Consider the following 17538-nt stretch of genomic DNA (forward strand, 5'->3'; position numbering starts at 1 on the left):
GTTGATGACCCCAGCTATATGGGCGACTCCGTCCAAGCGATATAACCGTGCCGGATCGTCCCCCATGAGCAGAGTATTCCGTTCAGGTCTTTCTCGGAGAGAATCTGGGTCGTTTTCTCTGAGATTTGGTGGGGCAGAGGAAGGTGAGAATGGTTCGAATGAGGCTGATTCGAACTCCTTATATAGGCCAATCACTAGTAATTCGAATCAGAGTGGTTCGAATTACATGATGACCTCATTTACCCATAATTCGAACTGGAGTGGTTCGAATTACTTGCATTCCTAGTTCGAACCAAGCTGGTTCGATTTACTTTCAATTTTTTATTTGAAATTCGAACTGCTCTGGTTCGATTTATTTGAAGATGAAGTTCGAACTAGCCTGGTTCGAATTACATAAAAATATGATCTGGCTTATTGCTGTATCGATTTTCATTTTGGCTCATATAGGTAAATTTGGATTGATGTTGGCTTATTATAGTATTTTGCCCTTTAATTGAATTATAATTTGCAATAAATTGATACTTAATTTATTGTATTGAAAGATGAATTCAATTTTAATGTATTGATACTTAATACAATCTATAATTATATTCGTTTTTTAACTGACTAATTGACCATTCACATAATTAATATAAAAAATAATTATTTTTATTAATATAATATTACATAATTGAATATATATGTAAAATTACTTTACACTAATAACGCATCAAAATTAAATTCACGAAAAAAAATATAAGGAATAATAATTAGGGTTAGCACTTTGGCGGCACAAACAAAATGTGCAGTCAACAGTCAACACCAAAATAAATAGAAATAAAAATAAAAATATATTGATGGCGGGAAATACGCGAAGAAGACAATTATTGTTTGGCGCGTAAATCCACACGCGACAAACCGAAACTAAAACTAAACCTAACAATAAAATAAACACTAAATTTATATGATCAAATTGTGAAGTAACACTAGTTTCAGGCCCACTTGGAACCTCATCATTATTGTTTATCAAAATCCATTCTTTTTTTATTCATTCATCATTCAATCCCACACTAATTCTAAACCAAGTAACCAACGCTTCGTAAATCCACAATCCCTTCTTTTTGTATCCCCAAAATTTTCACAAATTTTATCGGAGAAACAGCTACGTGTCAAAATCCCCAGCTGTTTTTGACCCAATTGATGTTTATGTCCCTTTTCTCCTTCTCTGATGATAATATAATAAATAAAGAATTTTGTTGATTGCCCAATTTGCTTTCTTGCAAAAGGAAGCAACTTTGATTGGTTTTGTTTCATGCAATGGAGTTTTTCGATTATGGGTGCCACTAAGCTACAAGAAAAGTCTTCTTTCACTTGCACACAATTCTCACACAACAACAAGAAGAAGGTTCTCTCTCTAACACTCCTCTTTGGTATTCTTTCTATGTAATTGATGTTCTTCTTTTTTATGATTATGATTGATTTTGGTTTTTTTTTTTGTTGTTATGGGTTCATTTTAGAAGAAAATCATGATTTAGCTAAGATCTTGATTTTGCTTGTGTATATGTCAAAGTATGATTTTAATTTCTATTTTAATATTCTATTTTGGTGTTTGTAGTGGGATCAGAATGATTTTGCTTTTGACTTTACACTGCTTTCTTTGCTGTGTGTTGATTGCACATAATTGTATCAGATTCATTGATTTTTTTTTTCTTTTGGATATTTAGATTCGTTGATTTAGTTTCTGCTTGTGTTGATATCTTTCTCCTTTATGCTTTTATTGTTTAATTTGCTACTAAATATGAAAGGTTAACTACTAGGCTTCAGCTTATTGGGTGCTACTTTCTTTCTTTTTCTTTTGTTAAAATAATAAAAATTCCATGTTTTGCAATATGCTTTTCATTAATGCTTCTTTGATGAGAATCTTTTTGTTTTGTTATGCTGAAATTGAGTTTGCTTTCATAACTTACCCCCTCTTACTTTATTCATTTCAGTATTCTTACCTTTTGTCAGTTTATCTTCTCTTAATCCTAATCTAATTTTAATATTAGAATATTGACATAATTTACAGGGAGGCAAGAAGAGGATTCCAAGAATTGGAAGCTCTAGATTTGATATCCCCTATTTATTATTCTTGCTGGTCTACAGCACAAGATTGATGCAATAAAAGGGTTAGTTTGCAATTCTTTTGCTTTTTCGGATTCACTGCATTCATAGGTTGTTTTCTAAGGTAGTGGGGAGACATTGCTGCATAGATTTTATGTATCGAATCGCCTTTGTTTCTTTGTGTCAGTCCTTGTAATTTGTTGCAGACCTTTTTATTGGCTGATTTTTTCGGGGAGTGAATCGAGTTTGAGGTTTATTGAGTAGTCTTGTAGAATATGGAGTCTACACACCAACCACCAAGTGTAATTTTAAAATTGATGGGTCTTGATAAAGTGTCTCCCCGTGAACCTGTTCGAGATAAACCGAAAGTGCTCTCTGAAGAATACCTGCAGAAAGTTGCATCCATTGGTGTTAGAAAGAAGCGTTCATCGCACCAGCATCGTTCCCTTGGAACGGGAACTGATGAAGAAATGGAAGAACCTGAGGGTGTTTCTAGAGTGGTCAAAACAATAAGGAGAGATAAGCATGATAATCCGTCGAGGGAAATTGGGAAAGAAAATCCATACTTTTTGGGAACAAAGGCGAAGTGCTCGCCACAACAACTGCTTATGGATGCTTCAAATGTGAATCAGGGAAAGCTCTCGCAGAAAGATGTGCATGAACATGGAGAGGCTGGATTGTATGAACTACTTAGGCTTCCAAAATCTCAATTGGACATGAAGGGTGATACTTTCAACTCAGCGACTTCGAAGGCGAATTCTAGAAAGGAGGGAAATGGAGTTTTATTTCCAAGTTCCTGCAAATATTCTCGTTTGGCTAATGGAATGCTCCAAGAGGTGTTTTATCCTAAAATCACGAGGGTATATCCTGAAATGAGAGAGATTAGGAAAATTTCTCGCGACGATGATTTTGGTAAGCAGAGTTCTAGATCTTTTTGTAAAATTTCGGAGAATGTTTCTGTGCAAGCTGGAAATGCTACAAAGAGAGTTTTAGGTACTGTTCCAGGGGATGGAACAACAAACATGAATAAGCAAAGTCGCTTTGGTAATGTTAACATCAAAACAAACCTCAGATGCAAGGTTGATGATAAGCATAGTCGTGTTAGAAAAGTGGATCTTTGTGGATCTTCACTTATTGCTGATAATCGCAGATCCATCACTGAAGATAACCTTTTCGAGAAATACTGGGGTTTGAGGAAGAGTTCAAAAAATTCGCCTCCACAGAAGTCAAGGAATCAAAGTATCAACCATAATGATTATTCAGAAACTATGGACCTTAGGTCCAGCAGTGAGAAATCCCAATCTTCTTCCTCTTTTTCGGATATTAATCATATTAAAGAGAATTATGCTGGCCTATATAATCCAACCATGCAGCAATGTGAATCAACGGGCTTACCGGGAGACAATGATGCTTTGAGTCACAGTTCATCTGCTTCAACACAACAGGTATGATTGTTATCATTATTTTCACTTTCCCGCAAGTTGTTAATGCTATGAAATTGGGTTACAAACTTACAACTAAACTATTCAATAGATCTTTAATGGTGAGGTTGGATACAAGACAAAAATCAAACCTCTGTTGGTTACCATATGCTTATTTCCGGATACAAAGTTTAGGTGTCTGAGTTGGCATATTTTGACGAAAACATTCATGAAATTTATCAAGTGAACAGATGAAAGTAGTATAGACCTACACATTGGTTTAGTGGAATTCAGACCTTTAAATATATAAGAATTGTTAAAAATCATGACTGCATGTCTAAAATTCTGAATAAACCATCAATTTAATTGATCATCTAGGTTTTAGAAGCTCTTATTGAAGTTTATTAAAGTAAGCTCAACATATCCTGTAACACTTTAATAGAAGTCTTTGTCAACCATGTTTAGATTTAAGAGTTTTGAAGCAAAACAATGTTACTGATAGGGATTTTAAGTTCTAGTTATAGCGAGTTTTGATGTTGTTTTAAATGTTTACGTCTGTTCTGCTTCATTGCCTTCAATTTAAGCTGAACCATATTAAGTTTTACTTTACTGGGTATCAAACAGAGAATTCAAATAGACAATTCATATTTAGTTTTTTTGTGAATTTTTTTTGGCCTGTATGATTATGTAAATTGATGGAATTCGATGATCTTTTCGTTTTACTTTGCGAATACTTTTATTGCAGAGTTATTTACTTTTTGTCCTTCTGTGTATGTTATAGGATGCATCAGAACTTCAAGAAGATTCTGTATCTTCACTTTTATCTGGAACTGACCCGGATTCTCTCGGTAGCTCTGAGGATTCATGCGAACCAAGTCCAATTTCAGTCCTGATGAACCCCTCATTTGGAAACAAAACTTCATTTAATTTGAAGACTTCTGGCGCTGATGTATATGGTGTGTCACAATCTGCAAAGCCTTCGCAAAATTCGCTTTACATATCATACTATTTGTTTCATTTTCTAGTCTCCCTCCAGTTTCGGTTATTAACTACCTTTGTATCATTGCATCTTGATTTCAGACTTCTCTGAGGATGATGATGAAGTATTTGCCTTGAATATTTCAAGTGATGAAGAGTGTGGAGATAAATCTGTTACTGGTGAATATGAAGAGAAGAAAGATTTAGTAGGATCATTTAGATCCGAGGAGAGTCGAGATTTCTCCTATCTTGTTGAGGTGTTAACCGAGGCGGGTGTTTTAAACAGGAGCTTGTTTACTGACTTCTCTACATGGCACTCTGCAGAATGCCCTATTAGCACTTCAGTTTTCGAAAACCTTGAAAAGAAATTCGGTGAGCAGAAATTTTGGAAACGATCTGAAAGACGGCTTCTTTTCGACCGAATCAATGCAGGACTATCGAAGATTATGCAGCCATGTGCAGCATATGTCCCAACATGGGAAAAGCCAGTGTCGAGAAGGTTGAGTGCGGAACTAAGCGACAACATGATCGAGGAGGAGATATGGTGGATGCTTGTTGCTCAGGAGAAGAAAGCAATTAAGGATTCAGCAGATAATGATATGCTTGGAGGTGAAATTAGTTGGATAGAGTTAGGTGAAAGTATTGAAGATATTGTTAGAGAGATAGTTAAGTTGTTAATAGAGGATCTTGCACAAGAGATGGTAGATAGCTTGGAAAATTTTTGAAAGATGTTTTTTTTTTCGGTTTTTTTGCGTCCAGCTATAGCATTCATATTGTTGAGCTTAAACTGTTAGGAAGAGGCAGATAAATTGTGGCCGACACATATATAGAGAAAAAAAAAATTCATGTATAGGTTGATTTCGAGTCGATTTTGAGAGATTGATTTTGGAGTCGATTTTGAGAGATTGATTTTGAGTTCTTTATTTTGTTGAGAAGTTGAAGAATTTGAATTAGGTTGTAGGTATAGGTTCATTATTCATTCATATGGAGTACTATTGTATTTCATTTGTACTTTTTTTTTTAAAAAAAAAAGAGAAAGAGAAAGGAAGTAGTTGTGGATTTGTTGAATTTGTTATGAATTTATGATCTTCTTATGCATCTCATTCCATTAATTCAAACCTTAGCTTCATATTTTTGGTTGTGATCATATCTCCATTCTCCATAGAATTGCAATATTAAAAGTTTGCTAAAATAATATAGTCATAAAAAAACTGAAACAGAATATACAGTCATAAGGAAAATGAATCTTCTTGGTAGAAAATCATGCATATGTATATATATCATGATTATTTTATATAATATACTTGCATTTTTAAGCAAGTGTCGAGGATCTGAATCTCGTTGTGTGTATGTAAGCATTTATTGGTTAACAACAAACTCTTAAATAGAGTTCAGATCTGCTACGTATTAGTCTTTAAACGAGTTAGAAAATATCATGAAAAGTAAAAAAAAAATTAACACTGCTCTGACATGTACCAAAATTTACATCATATATAATTGAACACAAAAAAGTGATGAATAATAGTTTTGTTGAAAGAAGTAGGGAAACAACAAATATGTTATTATTACACAAATCTATGTAAATATTAACGTTGTACTACTACAATAGATGCTGCCACTATGAGTATGATGCAATAATAACAAGACAAACGACAATTGTTCACGCCTCAATAAGGATTCAGAGGTGTATCCTCGTCGTTTTTGGATCTCTAATGATGTCGTTTTTACTGCAAGAAAATAATATATGATATGATGGTATGAAACCAACCAATAGGAATTAGCCACACCAAGGTCTATTGGATATTAAATATCATCTTCATTGGATGCATCAAAGTGATGAGATAACAACCCACTATCAAATTTTGTATTGAATTGGAATGTCAAGTGAGTGTTCAAGTTGTAAATCATTAACACTACTATATAGCCATCAAAGCTACATCAACAAAATTATTGCTTGTTTCTGCTTGTACCGACCTCAAATTTTTTCAATGCTCTAAGATATTTTTTTTCTAAAGTTAGGAATTGATTCATCCGAGTACTAGAGTGACCGAGCTTAGCAATTTCGAGCAGGTTGCAGGTAGAGGAGAAGAGCTGTACGTCGGTTAAGGTCAAACACCGCAGTAGGAATATTTGCAAAAGATACCCCGACGCTCAAGTTAGTGATAATTTCGAGTGAGAGTAATTAAGTAAATATGAAGACTGAGAATTAAACTTGATCTTTAGCTGAGAATATTAGCTCGACTTTATAGACGTTGTTTTACCCGTTTTTTCTGGATTAGTCCGAGTTTATGGATTAGTTATCATATTCTATTTTAGTGATCTGCTTTGTTTAAGCACGTTTTTTATTTTTCGGATAAGTGGTGCCGAGCTTATCTGGTTACGTTCCGAGCTTTGCGGGTGGCCGAAGTATGAGATAACGTATCAGGAATGAAACTCGAATCCAAAACTTTTATATAAAGACCGAAAAATTATATTATTTGAGTTATAGTTCGTTAGTTTTCAATAATCAAGATTAATTAAACACAAATATGTACATAAATGTATTGTAAATGCATAGCGAGGTAAAAAAAATTTTAATCGCTGTAATTTTGTGACGATTTGGATTGTCACAAAATATAGTATAATGTGTTTATGGGTTACCGCCACACCATCAACATTACAACTATTCTGATAGTACTAAAAATGAGTCAAGTCAATTCATGAACATGTTTAAATTCAACTTTTTAATGTGATAAGTGAAATTTATAAACTTGTGAACTAAACTTTATCCTAAATTTAAACTTAAATAAGCTTAATTTATTAGCTAATAAATTAATTTAATTATATATATAAAGTTATAACTATATATTATTTATTATAATTATTTATACTAATATTATATTATATATTTTATATTTTTAGTTTATAATAATAATATACAATTTTACACACATACACATAATTATAATATTCGTGTTTGTTAAATATATGAGGGCATATTATTTTTGTCATATTTAAATTATAATATATTGTAAGTTGAGTGGATAACAAATTAAAACGTGACAAGTGTAATTAAATTATTTTTCTTAAAAGAAAGCAATATATTTGTATATTAATATTTTGAAATAAAATTTTATAGTCATCTTTTTATAACAATAAAAAAGATGAACTATAATTAATAGATAAATAACATATATAATTAGTATTTTTTAAATATAAATTAAATAAAATTATAAATTATGTTTATATTAATTGTGTCAATTCATAAATTTTAATGAGTCGAACATAAATTTTATAAATATATTTAATTGTTAATAAGCGGATTAAACTATGAGTCGAATCCAATTTTTGTAATTCAAATTTAAACTTATTTAACTTTTTAACTTGGCTTACTTCTAACTGTATTATATGCCGGTGTAGCTTCATGACAAATTTAATTATTAAGCGTGTTATACAAATGAAGCTTGCTACACATACAAGTTTTTTTGTATTACAAGTCTTATAAGTTGGCACAAGTCCAATAAAACACACGTATTACACTTTTATATTCAAGAGTAAATAAACGCACGTTATTCAACCACTTCCTGTTTCTAAAGCACGCTACTCGCCATGTATTATGAACGACTCTTCTTCTTCTTCCTCCATGAAAACGAGTTTCTTGCCAAAATTGAAGATAATGAAACTTCAGAAATACACCCAAACGATTACAGAAATACATCCAAAATTCGTTGAAGTACACCTCATGCATAATTCAGAATTCTTTCTTTTTTTCTTCCTCATCTTCTGCTGTTTCTTCTTCTTAAAAAATGATTTTAGAGCTTGATGTCAAAAAACAATGGAAATCGAGAATAACGAAAAAAGAAAATAGAGAGAAAAGCACGTAAATGAGGAAGGAGAAAGAGAAGGCAAGAAACAAAAAAAAAGAAAAAGAATAAGAGGAAGAGAAAGAAGAACGTGCAGCAAAAAGAAGAAGAAGATGCAGTAAAAACGTACAGTAACGGTTCGAAGCGCGTTAATATAAATGACTTGTAAAGACTTATATAAAAAAAACGCTTGTACGTGAAAAATTATTCTATACAAATATTGTGATTTTCAATCTTAATTACAAAGAATTTCTTATAATTATAACCATTTTTTTTACGCTAGATACTCCATTAGAATATCACAACTCACCGATTTTTTCGATATTGATCAATATTCAATCAACTTTTTCATATTTGCTGTCTTGTCTCTTTTTGTATCTTCCTTCAACATTGTGTTTGAATTTTTTATTGACTAAAAGAAAAAGTTAATTCAATAATTAAACCAATAAATTTTATTTAAGATTTGTATGGGATACTTGTTGATAATTAAGGATAGTTTATATTGAGTAAAGTATCGTTTTTGTCCTTAACGTTAAATCGTCATATTTGTATCCCTAACGCTTGTAAAAGTGATTTAATGTTATCCTGTCATTAATTACACATCATGAGCGATTTAATTTGAGTTTTAAAAATCTCTTCTTGAAGTTAGAATACAAATGTTTAGGATAGAATCGATGATCTACTCCAAAAATAGCTCATCAAATGTTGAAACTAATTCCTACAATATTTACATAATTCACTTTTCTAAGGACATAATTGAATCTAAACATAAATAGTGGGTATAAAATTAAAATCGAACACATCCAAATAAGACCTAATTGAGAATGAATACATTTAAGTGAGAATAATTGAAAAATATAATCTGATTGGTTAGTATAATTAATAGTAGGATAACATTAAATCACTTTTATAAATATTAAGGATACAAATAAGACGATTTAAACGTTAGGGACACAAATAGTACTTACCCTAAACGTTGGGGATAAAAACGATACTTTGTTACTCGTTTATATATTTTGAAAAACGTTCTAGAAAGAACCAAAGGTATGATTGAAGCTAAGTCATGATCATGCTTACACATTTCAAATTAAATAAGAAAATAGTTATTATATGGTGGAAATATCTTGGATCGTCGTCTATAATGTAATGTTGACATTACATTTGAGTTTTAATGTTTTATGCATGATGATGACTTAGCTTTCTCTGTGTCAATATGTGTGTATTAGGGTAGAACAAAGACAAATTACCACATTGCCCACCTCAACATACAACGTTTATATGTATCCATCAACATCATAGATCAAATTAAAGGTAGAAATCTTACTGATGCTGACGTGGCATGCTTTTATTTGCTAGCTTATGGATGATGTAGCTTTTACATTAGATATGGTGAGACCATTTATGGTCCTATGAGGGCCATGTAATGTAACAAACTTCCGTGCTCCTTCCGTATATATCACATTTATTTCATTATTTATTTATTTGTTTCTTCTTTTGTTTTTTACGATACTATTCCAACTTAATAAATTAAGAATTGATTTACTATAAAATTAGACTTTGTCTAAAGATTTACTGATGATTATTAAATCGTTGTATAGATAAAACAAAATTTAAAATTTAACACTTATTTAAATAGAGAAATAAAACAATCACTCAATAAATCACTACAACAGAAGCGAGCAGAGAATAGCGGCGGCAAATTGTTTGCCGTTTTTTCAACAGCAACAATTTTTAGAGGATAACTGCGATCTCTTCCCAAATCATCAATTTGACGCCGAATTGTAGTGAATTAGTGTCGATTCCACTAAGTTCTGCCGTTAACCCCAATCCATTTAGTGATTTTACCCAAATTCAATTCAGAGTACCCAAAATCAATAAATTAAGGAACCCGTCAAAGAAGAGTGTAGAGTACGCAGAACTCTTTCCTGCTCTACCGTGCTCCGCTGTGTCACCGTGAAATCACGTGGTGCCGATCCACCCTTGTCTCATTGCCTTCGACCGTTTCCAGAATCAAATTCGTAGTTTGTTCTCTTCCTCGCGTGAACACAAAGGGACAAAGGCGCGAAACACACTTTTGCGCGCAAATCCTTGCCGCCGTTTTTCTCCGCTTGTCAGTACCAGCTGCATCGCGCTTCTTGTTAGCGGTGAGTCCATTGCCGATCAGCTTCTTCGTTTAGATTATTAATATATGTATGTACAAAGGAAAAGTATGAGGAGCCAATAGAATATTTGTACAATATGTACAATAGAAGTTTATGGAGTATTAGAGATATAACTATTAGTGTTATATTTTTCCATCAACTGAAACTTTTGGGATGAGTAGTATCATAACATGGTATTAGAGCTCTAGATCCGAAAAGTCAAGAGTTTGATCTTTGGTGAACTCCAAAATCGGTTTAAGCTTTTGAAAAGATATTTATTATCCCTAGTACTCAGATGGTTATTCTAAATAGTATGGGGATGTTCATTTTCTCTTCCTTAATAAGATTTTAGCTTGTTCTTCGTTTGTTATCTCTTTCTATCATATGATTTCTTTTTTTCATTTTAATTTTTTTTAACTTAACTAGTATCTAAATTAACTATTAATAATCATTCGATAAACTCAATTTAATACCCAATTTAAAGAGATGAAGATTGTTCTGTATATAAGCCTGAGAGTTAATAAGATGTATAGAGATAATCGACTTATTATCAATACAAAATTAAAAGATTAGAATGAATAAAGCCCAACTACCACCACCAAATTAACACTTTATTAGTAATTATCATATCATATATCATAGATTAGTATAACATTGCAACAATATAATAATACATACATAAAAACGATCCATGCATGCATCCAGCATGCATAAGCATAATTTAATTAATATTACATATATATATATATATATATAGAAAGAAGGGACCACAATACACATGCAATAATAGTAATGTAATAACAAAAGAGGAATAACACAAACATACACTACTAAAGATAGAGAAAGAAGCTATGTGTTTTGGTTGGTTACATTACAAGCCAAGGGAATTTGATGATGAGGAACTGAACACAAAGGTCTGAGAAATCGTTTTCAATAAATAAAAATGGGAATAATGTGATTATTAATAATTATATATTATATTATATTAGTTGTTGGTAGAACCTTTAGAAGAAGAAGAGGAATCGGAGATCATCTTCTGTATCATTTGGTTTGTCTCTTCCTCAGACATTCGGTCGTTTTTGCTCTTAGACTCACTATATGCCTCAAAAAATTCCTTGTTCTCTTTCTCCAACTCATTCCATACTGCATATATAAATATACCAAAATATTTTATAACAAAAAAAAATTAAAATTTATTTTATTTAATTTTTTTAATTATTATTAAAATTAATAAATATTAAATAAGATAAATTTAGACGGTATTCTTTTATTTTTCTAACATTATTGAAAATATGTGTGTTTAATTAATTAATTAATTTTTATTGTTCAATATATAAAAATTTATTATGAGACTATTATATATCTATTCAACTTATGCATACATGCATGATGCATGCTATATGTATAATTTTGAGTATGTGGAACATGTATATGAGTAGGGGATGGAATTGAATTCTACTAATTATATATATGAGACTATTTATATTATTATGCACCTTTAATTAACAACATGATGGGCTAAATTTAACACACAAGAAAGTTGATGATGATGATTAATAACAAATAAAGGCTTTAAACTAACTCACTAGTTATATATGTTTTTAATTAGTTAACATGCTTCTTAATTAGTTACAGTGCAATCCTTTTTAGACTTGAAGCATAAGAATAAATTAAGCACATGTTAATCTGAGCTTAAAAGATTAAATTCTTAAATGAAAGTCAAATTAAAGATGAATTATGCATCCTAAAAATATGAGTAGTCTTGTGTTCGGCTTGATAATTTTTTAAGATGGACATGAACAAAAAGCTTTTGATTAATATATATATTATCAAAAGTTTAATTTAATTTCAGATTCAACATAGTTTATAAGCCGAATCAAACTAGTTATACAAATTGTCATCATGAGTAGTCATAGATATATAAAATAACTAGGTGTGAAATTCAACCTTTAATTTAATTTATGTTAATGATCATTCAACTATTAATTATCTCTTCATCAACTTTGCAAGCTAAGCCATGGATTTGTATCTTACATTTATTGTGTATATATGCTCTTTACTTCTATATACATGTGGTTTAATTAATTTGTTATGTTTAATAACTAACAACACATATAATATAAGAACAAAAAATAGGTATCAAAGCTAGTGATAAAGAACATATATATTTATCGATAATACTAGAGAAACAAAAAAATAGTCAAAAAATTTTAGATATTTTTGGCTAATTTATTTTAGTTACCAAACATTTCTGTATATTTATATACCTGTGGAAGTTATGACAGGCTTAATGTTTGCATGCTTAGAGAGAGCTTCCATGCATTCCTCCTTTGTCATGTGAAAGATCAAACACTTCTCAATCAAGTGCTGCACCTAATTTCATTTTCACACCAAAAAAAAAAAAAACTAATTAAAATGGTAACATAGATATGAAATTTTCTTTTATAATTAATATATAAGAAAAAAATTGTAAAAAAAAAAACTATAACATATTAAAATTTACAACAAAGAGAATTCTTAAACTAACTAAAACCAACAACATAGCCATGATATATAAATATATGATGATCAACACTATACCAAAATTAATATACATGTAAATATGATTAAACTAACCATATGAATGTATGATGCAGAAGAAGAAGAAGAAGAATCTCCCATGATATGATCCAATAATAGTTGCTAAATAGTAGTGAAGGAAATAGTGAATGATCAAAGAGATGATGATGATATGCAATGCAAGTAGTTTATTGTATTGTTGAGATCTTATGCTTAATAATTATGAAAGAAAATGAAAGAAGAGGTAGAACATTATATAAAGGGAAAAATGAAAGGTGGGACAAAGTGTCCCACGTGAAAGATAAATGATAATTGGTTGAGAGGGGATTAGAGGAGATTGTAAATGACCAATTCTTTGTATGTCTTGTGCATGGACCCACCCCTCCACGTGATTTGTGGGACATCCCCACACATATTTTCCCTAAAAAGACAAACATTGAAACAACATTAGGGATTTCTGGTTAACACATCATCATGAGCTTAATGCATGGGTGATGGATCCATGTAGAAACAACTAAGTTTTCATCATTCTACAAAACCTATGGTTTTATTTGCCACCATCCAATTTTTGCCCATGCTTTTATTTCCCATTGTGTTCAGGCATAGGTCAATATCATCACATTTGGTTCATTAGCTCTGAAATTATATTCGAGTTTGATTTTGATACAATAATGACAGTGTAAAACGTTTTAGAAAAAAATCTTAAACAGTCTCTGATAATTACTTCGAAAAGAAAACGAGGCCTTAACAAAAAAAAGATATCCAACCCGACTCTTGAGATTTATTTTTATGGGACTGATTAACTTTTGTGGCAGTGTGGTTTTTTTGTTTTTTTTTTTAACACAAGAGCTAATCAGTCCCATAAAAGCCATAAAAGTAAAGTTCAGAAGCTGGGTTGGGTTTTTTTTCTTAAGAGCTTAATAGTCCTTTCGAGGTAATTATCAAGGGTTGGGTATTTACTTATCATTTTACAAAATCGTGTAATTATATCTGTTTTTTCGATAACCATTTATGTGGTCAATGTAAAAAGTAGTTATGTTTACTGAAGTGACATTATATAATTGGATGCACGTATAAAACTACCTTACACTGATAGTGTATCAACATTAAATTTACTATATTTATGAAAAAATTTTATTTGGAGTTAACTAATGTAAATATATAGTTTATAATAAGCTTTAATTAGTTTAAATTTTTTATCATTTCTAACAATATTTATAGCTTTTCAAGAAAAACAACAGTTTGAATAGGGTAGTATGAAAAATCATACATAAATTTATTGTCACAATTAAAATTCTGAGCAACTTTGAGTGTCTTGTTGATAATCGAAAAATATGATTTTTCATTTTCAGGTAAAATAGAGTTTAATATAGCCCGTTCATTTTAGATTCTCTTAATATTATATAAATAATACAACAGCAAATATCTTGAAATATTATATATTAAAATGAAGAATAATAAATAAATCATAAATATTCCCATACCTATGTGTTAGCTATAATTTATATACAAAATTAAATATATCAATAAATGCACAATTTGAAATACAAAAATGCTATATCAGCTACTCCTAGACTATCATTATTTTAAATCTCAGTTAAGTAAGTAGATTAAAAATACAACAATGTTATAAGTTATAATTAGACAACTAACATCTCTCTTAGATGAGTATGAGTCCTATACATTTTCAATAGGTCTCAAGTAAATTACAAGACTGCCTCCAAAGATTTTGACACTAACAAATATTTTTGAAAGATCAAAATGAAAAATATCTAAAAAAATTTAAAATGTAATAAAAAATTAAATATTAAATTTATATTCTAAAAAAGAGACTTAGAAATGAGTTTTGATACAATATTTTATAAATGTGATTAAAAAAAGTAGAATATTTTCATCTTTAAAATTTAATAATTTTATAATCTCATGGCAAATGGATATCTTTTGTGATTTTTTTTTTTTGTGCAATAGTAGAAAAAGTTTTAAGAAAAATGAAAAAGAGATCTAGAAATTAAATTTTGTTTCATTTTTTTGTATTCATTTTTTAAATAATTATCTAAATATTTTTATAAAATTTGAATTAAATACATAAGTCGTTTGCTACTTATAGACAGAGATAGTATAGTTAGTACCTAAAGTCAGGTACAGATATGATCAGTTAGCTGTTTGAAGTGGGAGCTTCTAACAGGTTCAGATGGTAAGATTATTGTGCTTAGTTAACTAACAAGTAGTTAGACTTAAAAGGTGAGTTATACATAAGTTAATTAGAATTCAACACTGGTTTTGCAAGATTTTTCACTGGTTTTCTCCATCACTCGCCACCTTTCCCTGCTTTTCCTCAGAAAAGAGTTTTGTCAATAGTTGCAAATTTAGAAGCAACGATGGCAAACTTTTTGGCTAGGGAAGTGAATAATTGAGTATACCACACAAACATAAATGATGTTATTAGTTTGATGAGTAGCATAAGAGTCAAAAGACCAGAAATCCAAAATCAAATAAAATTGGTGTTTCAAATAAAAGCTTATTGAGGGAACAACTCAAAACAGTGAAGTATTGCTTTGAGTTTATTGAAATTTGAATCAGTGACACCTATGAAACACTGTTATTGGATTGGTCACAGTGACTAGAACAATAGTTTTAAGACATTTTTGGTTGAGCCAAAAATAAATTGATGATAGAATTTAAAAAAGTGAAGTTTTGAAACTGAATTAGGGGGCTTGGGCTTGGGAGGCCCGCACAAGTGGGTCCTGCAAAGTAAGCAGCGTCCACACCTGGCCAGCCTATAACCCCTCCATAAATTCTTGCGCCTTTTTGGTTCAGCGCTGCAAGCGGCTCCCACCACTTGCTTTGTTTTCCTTACTCATTAGTTTAAGGCACCTTTTACCGTTGCTCCTTCTCTTCAATTTATACACCTCTTCCTTTGCTTCAAAAGCTTTATCCGTCGATGTAGGACAAAATAAACAAAGTGATACCACACTATAACATAGATAATTGTATGTTCAAACTCACTCCATCTTTGCATAAATCATGTGTTTTTCAGAGATTGAAGGACTTTTATTCATTTTATGCTGTTTGTGGGTGTTTAAATCCCAGAGATTCTACGTTGCAGCTTAATTTGTTTAGCTCATATATGCTTGCTTATAACTTACAACTTACAAACAAGTACTACTAGTTGTCTAGTTTAGTAATAATTGTTTGTTGTGGCTCTTGTCGGGTCCTATTATGGGCTTAACAAGGACTGGACTAGGCCCAAATACGGCCCAATTGGAGGTGATTTTATCGTTCTCGTCTTCTCTAAAGTATAAATTGCTTTTTGAAGGAAGACCGAAGATTGCAGAAACTGCGCGATCTCAAAGGAAGAAAGAGAACTAGGGTTTCCTCATCCGCAATCAGAAGAAGACAAAGGCGACAATGATTTACGACGTTAACTCTCCTCTCTTCCGTTCCTTCCTTAGCCAGAAGGGAGGCTCCTCCGATAAGAGGTTTTTATTCTCTCTCTCTCTCTCAATGATTCGTTCGACGTTTTTTGCTAAATTGTGTAATTAGGGACTTAGGGTTCATGATATGTTCTGTAGAACAGAATATGTACTATGATTTTGAGCATACCTTTTTTTTTTATTGTGAAATTTCAATCCTTTAGTGCGTTTATATTGAGAAATTTTTGTGTGCTTGTTTGGAGAGTGTTGTTTATGCTAAATGGAAAGTTTTGAATAAAACATATGCTGTTTTTATTCTTGTGAATTATGCAATGCTATTATTGTGTAATTTTATCAGCAGATTAACTCGTACTTTGTTGATTTTTCATTTCTGTGTATTGAAAATTCTTCTTTATATGTGCATGAAAAAAAAAAAGAGAAGTAGGATTAAAGAATACACACATTTCCAGCTCAAGCTTTGTGGCACTTAACCTCAGCTTGGTGCTTATGGTGTTTGAATTATGCAGCAGTTGCTTTGAATATTCTTAAAGTGATATATTCTGTTAAAAAGCACTTTATTTAGTGATGTTGGAAATATTTTATTAGAGTGATAATATATATCACGAAAAACAAGCCTTATTTCATCAAGTGTTGTTGGTCATTGGTATAGGTTCTTGTTACTCTGGTTAAATGCTGAAAAATTTAATCCACTGTATATATGAACTTTTGTTTTGCTCATTTTTCTTAATGACTTTTGATGTTGTGTTTAGACTAATAATAAGGAACTCTTCTTGTATTTCAGGAAAACAGAGGAGCAGAAGCCAAAAGAGCAAAGACCGAAAGCCAGTGAGAACAAACCTGTTATGACAGAGTGACAGAAGCTTGGTTATAAGAATGAATTAGGGACATAGGTTGTTGTATTGGTCCTATGCGTATCTGTTATGTGTCGCCAGTCACTCTGGTAATTGTAATAGTGATTAGGGTTGATAATCAAGACCTTGTGAGTTGTGATGGAAACAATTTAATGAACTGAGAAGTTAGTTTTGTTTGAAATGCATTTCCTTTGCAACTCGAGACAATGTTTGAATATAAACAATCCAAA

At 31.0% G+C, this 17538-nt stretch overlaps 3 protein-coding genes and 1 non-coding gene across 4 annotated transcripts; 2 read left to right on the forward strand and 2 right to left on the reverse strand.

Annotated features, from left to right (window-relative positions):
* Window positions 1–921: 921 nt before the first annotated feature.
* Window positions 922–5549, forward strand: LOC112744840 (uncharacterized). The gene is made up of 5 exons (XM_072234088.1): window positions 922–1384; window positions 2048–2147; window positions 2289–3527; window positions 4285–4459; window positions 4584–5549. Exons 3-5 carry the CDS (start codon window positions 2358–2360, stop codon window positions 5204–5206), a joined length of 1968 nt encoding a protein of 655 aa, XP_072090189.1. The 5' UTR covers window positions 922–1384; window positions 2048–2147; window positions 2289–2357; the 3' UTR covers window positions 5207–5549.
* Window positions 5550–11054: 5505 nt separating this feature from the next.
* On the reverse strand, window positions 11055–13337 carry LOC112744842 (uncharacterized). The gene is made up of 3 exons (XM_072234089.1): window positions 13081–13337; window positions 12732–12837; window positions 11055–11607 (listed from the first exon to the last, which is right to left on the reverse strand). Exons 1-3 carry the CDS (start codon window positions 13123–13125, stop codon window positions 11450–11452), a joined length of 309 nt encoding a protein of 102 aa, XP_072090190.1. The 5' UTR covers window positions 13126–13337; the 3' UTR covers window positions 11055–11449.
* A 2408-nt stretch (window positions 13338–15745) lies between these two features.
* On the reverse strand, window positions 15746–15897 carry LOC112746598 (U12 minor spliceosomal RNA). The gene has a single exon (XR_011881555.1). It is a non-coding gene; the product is annotated as a U12 minor spliceosomal RNA (small nuclear RNA).
* LOC112744844 (wound-induced basic protein) lies at window positions 15834–17489 on the forward strand. The gene is made up of 3 exons (XM_072234092.1): window positions 15834–16013; window positions 16340–16502; window positions 17239–17489. Exons 2-3 carry the CDS (start codon window positions 16432–16434, stop codon window positions 17309–17311), a joined length of 144 nt encoding a protein of 47 aa, XP_072090193.1. The 5' UTR covers window positions 15834–16013; window positions 16340–16431; the 3' UTR covers window positions 17312–17489.
* Window positions 17490–17538: the final 49 nt, after the last annotated feature.

This window comes from Arachis hypogaea, chromosome 4 (assembly GCF_003086295.3).
Source record: "Arachis hypogaea cultivar Tifrunner chromosome 4, arahy.Tifrunner.gnm2.J5K5, whole genome shotgun sequence".
Taxonomy (NCBI): domain Eukaryota; kingdom Viridiplantae; phylum Streptophyta; class Magnoliopsida; order Fabales; family Fabaceae; genus Arachis; species Arachis hypogaea.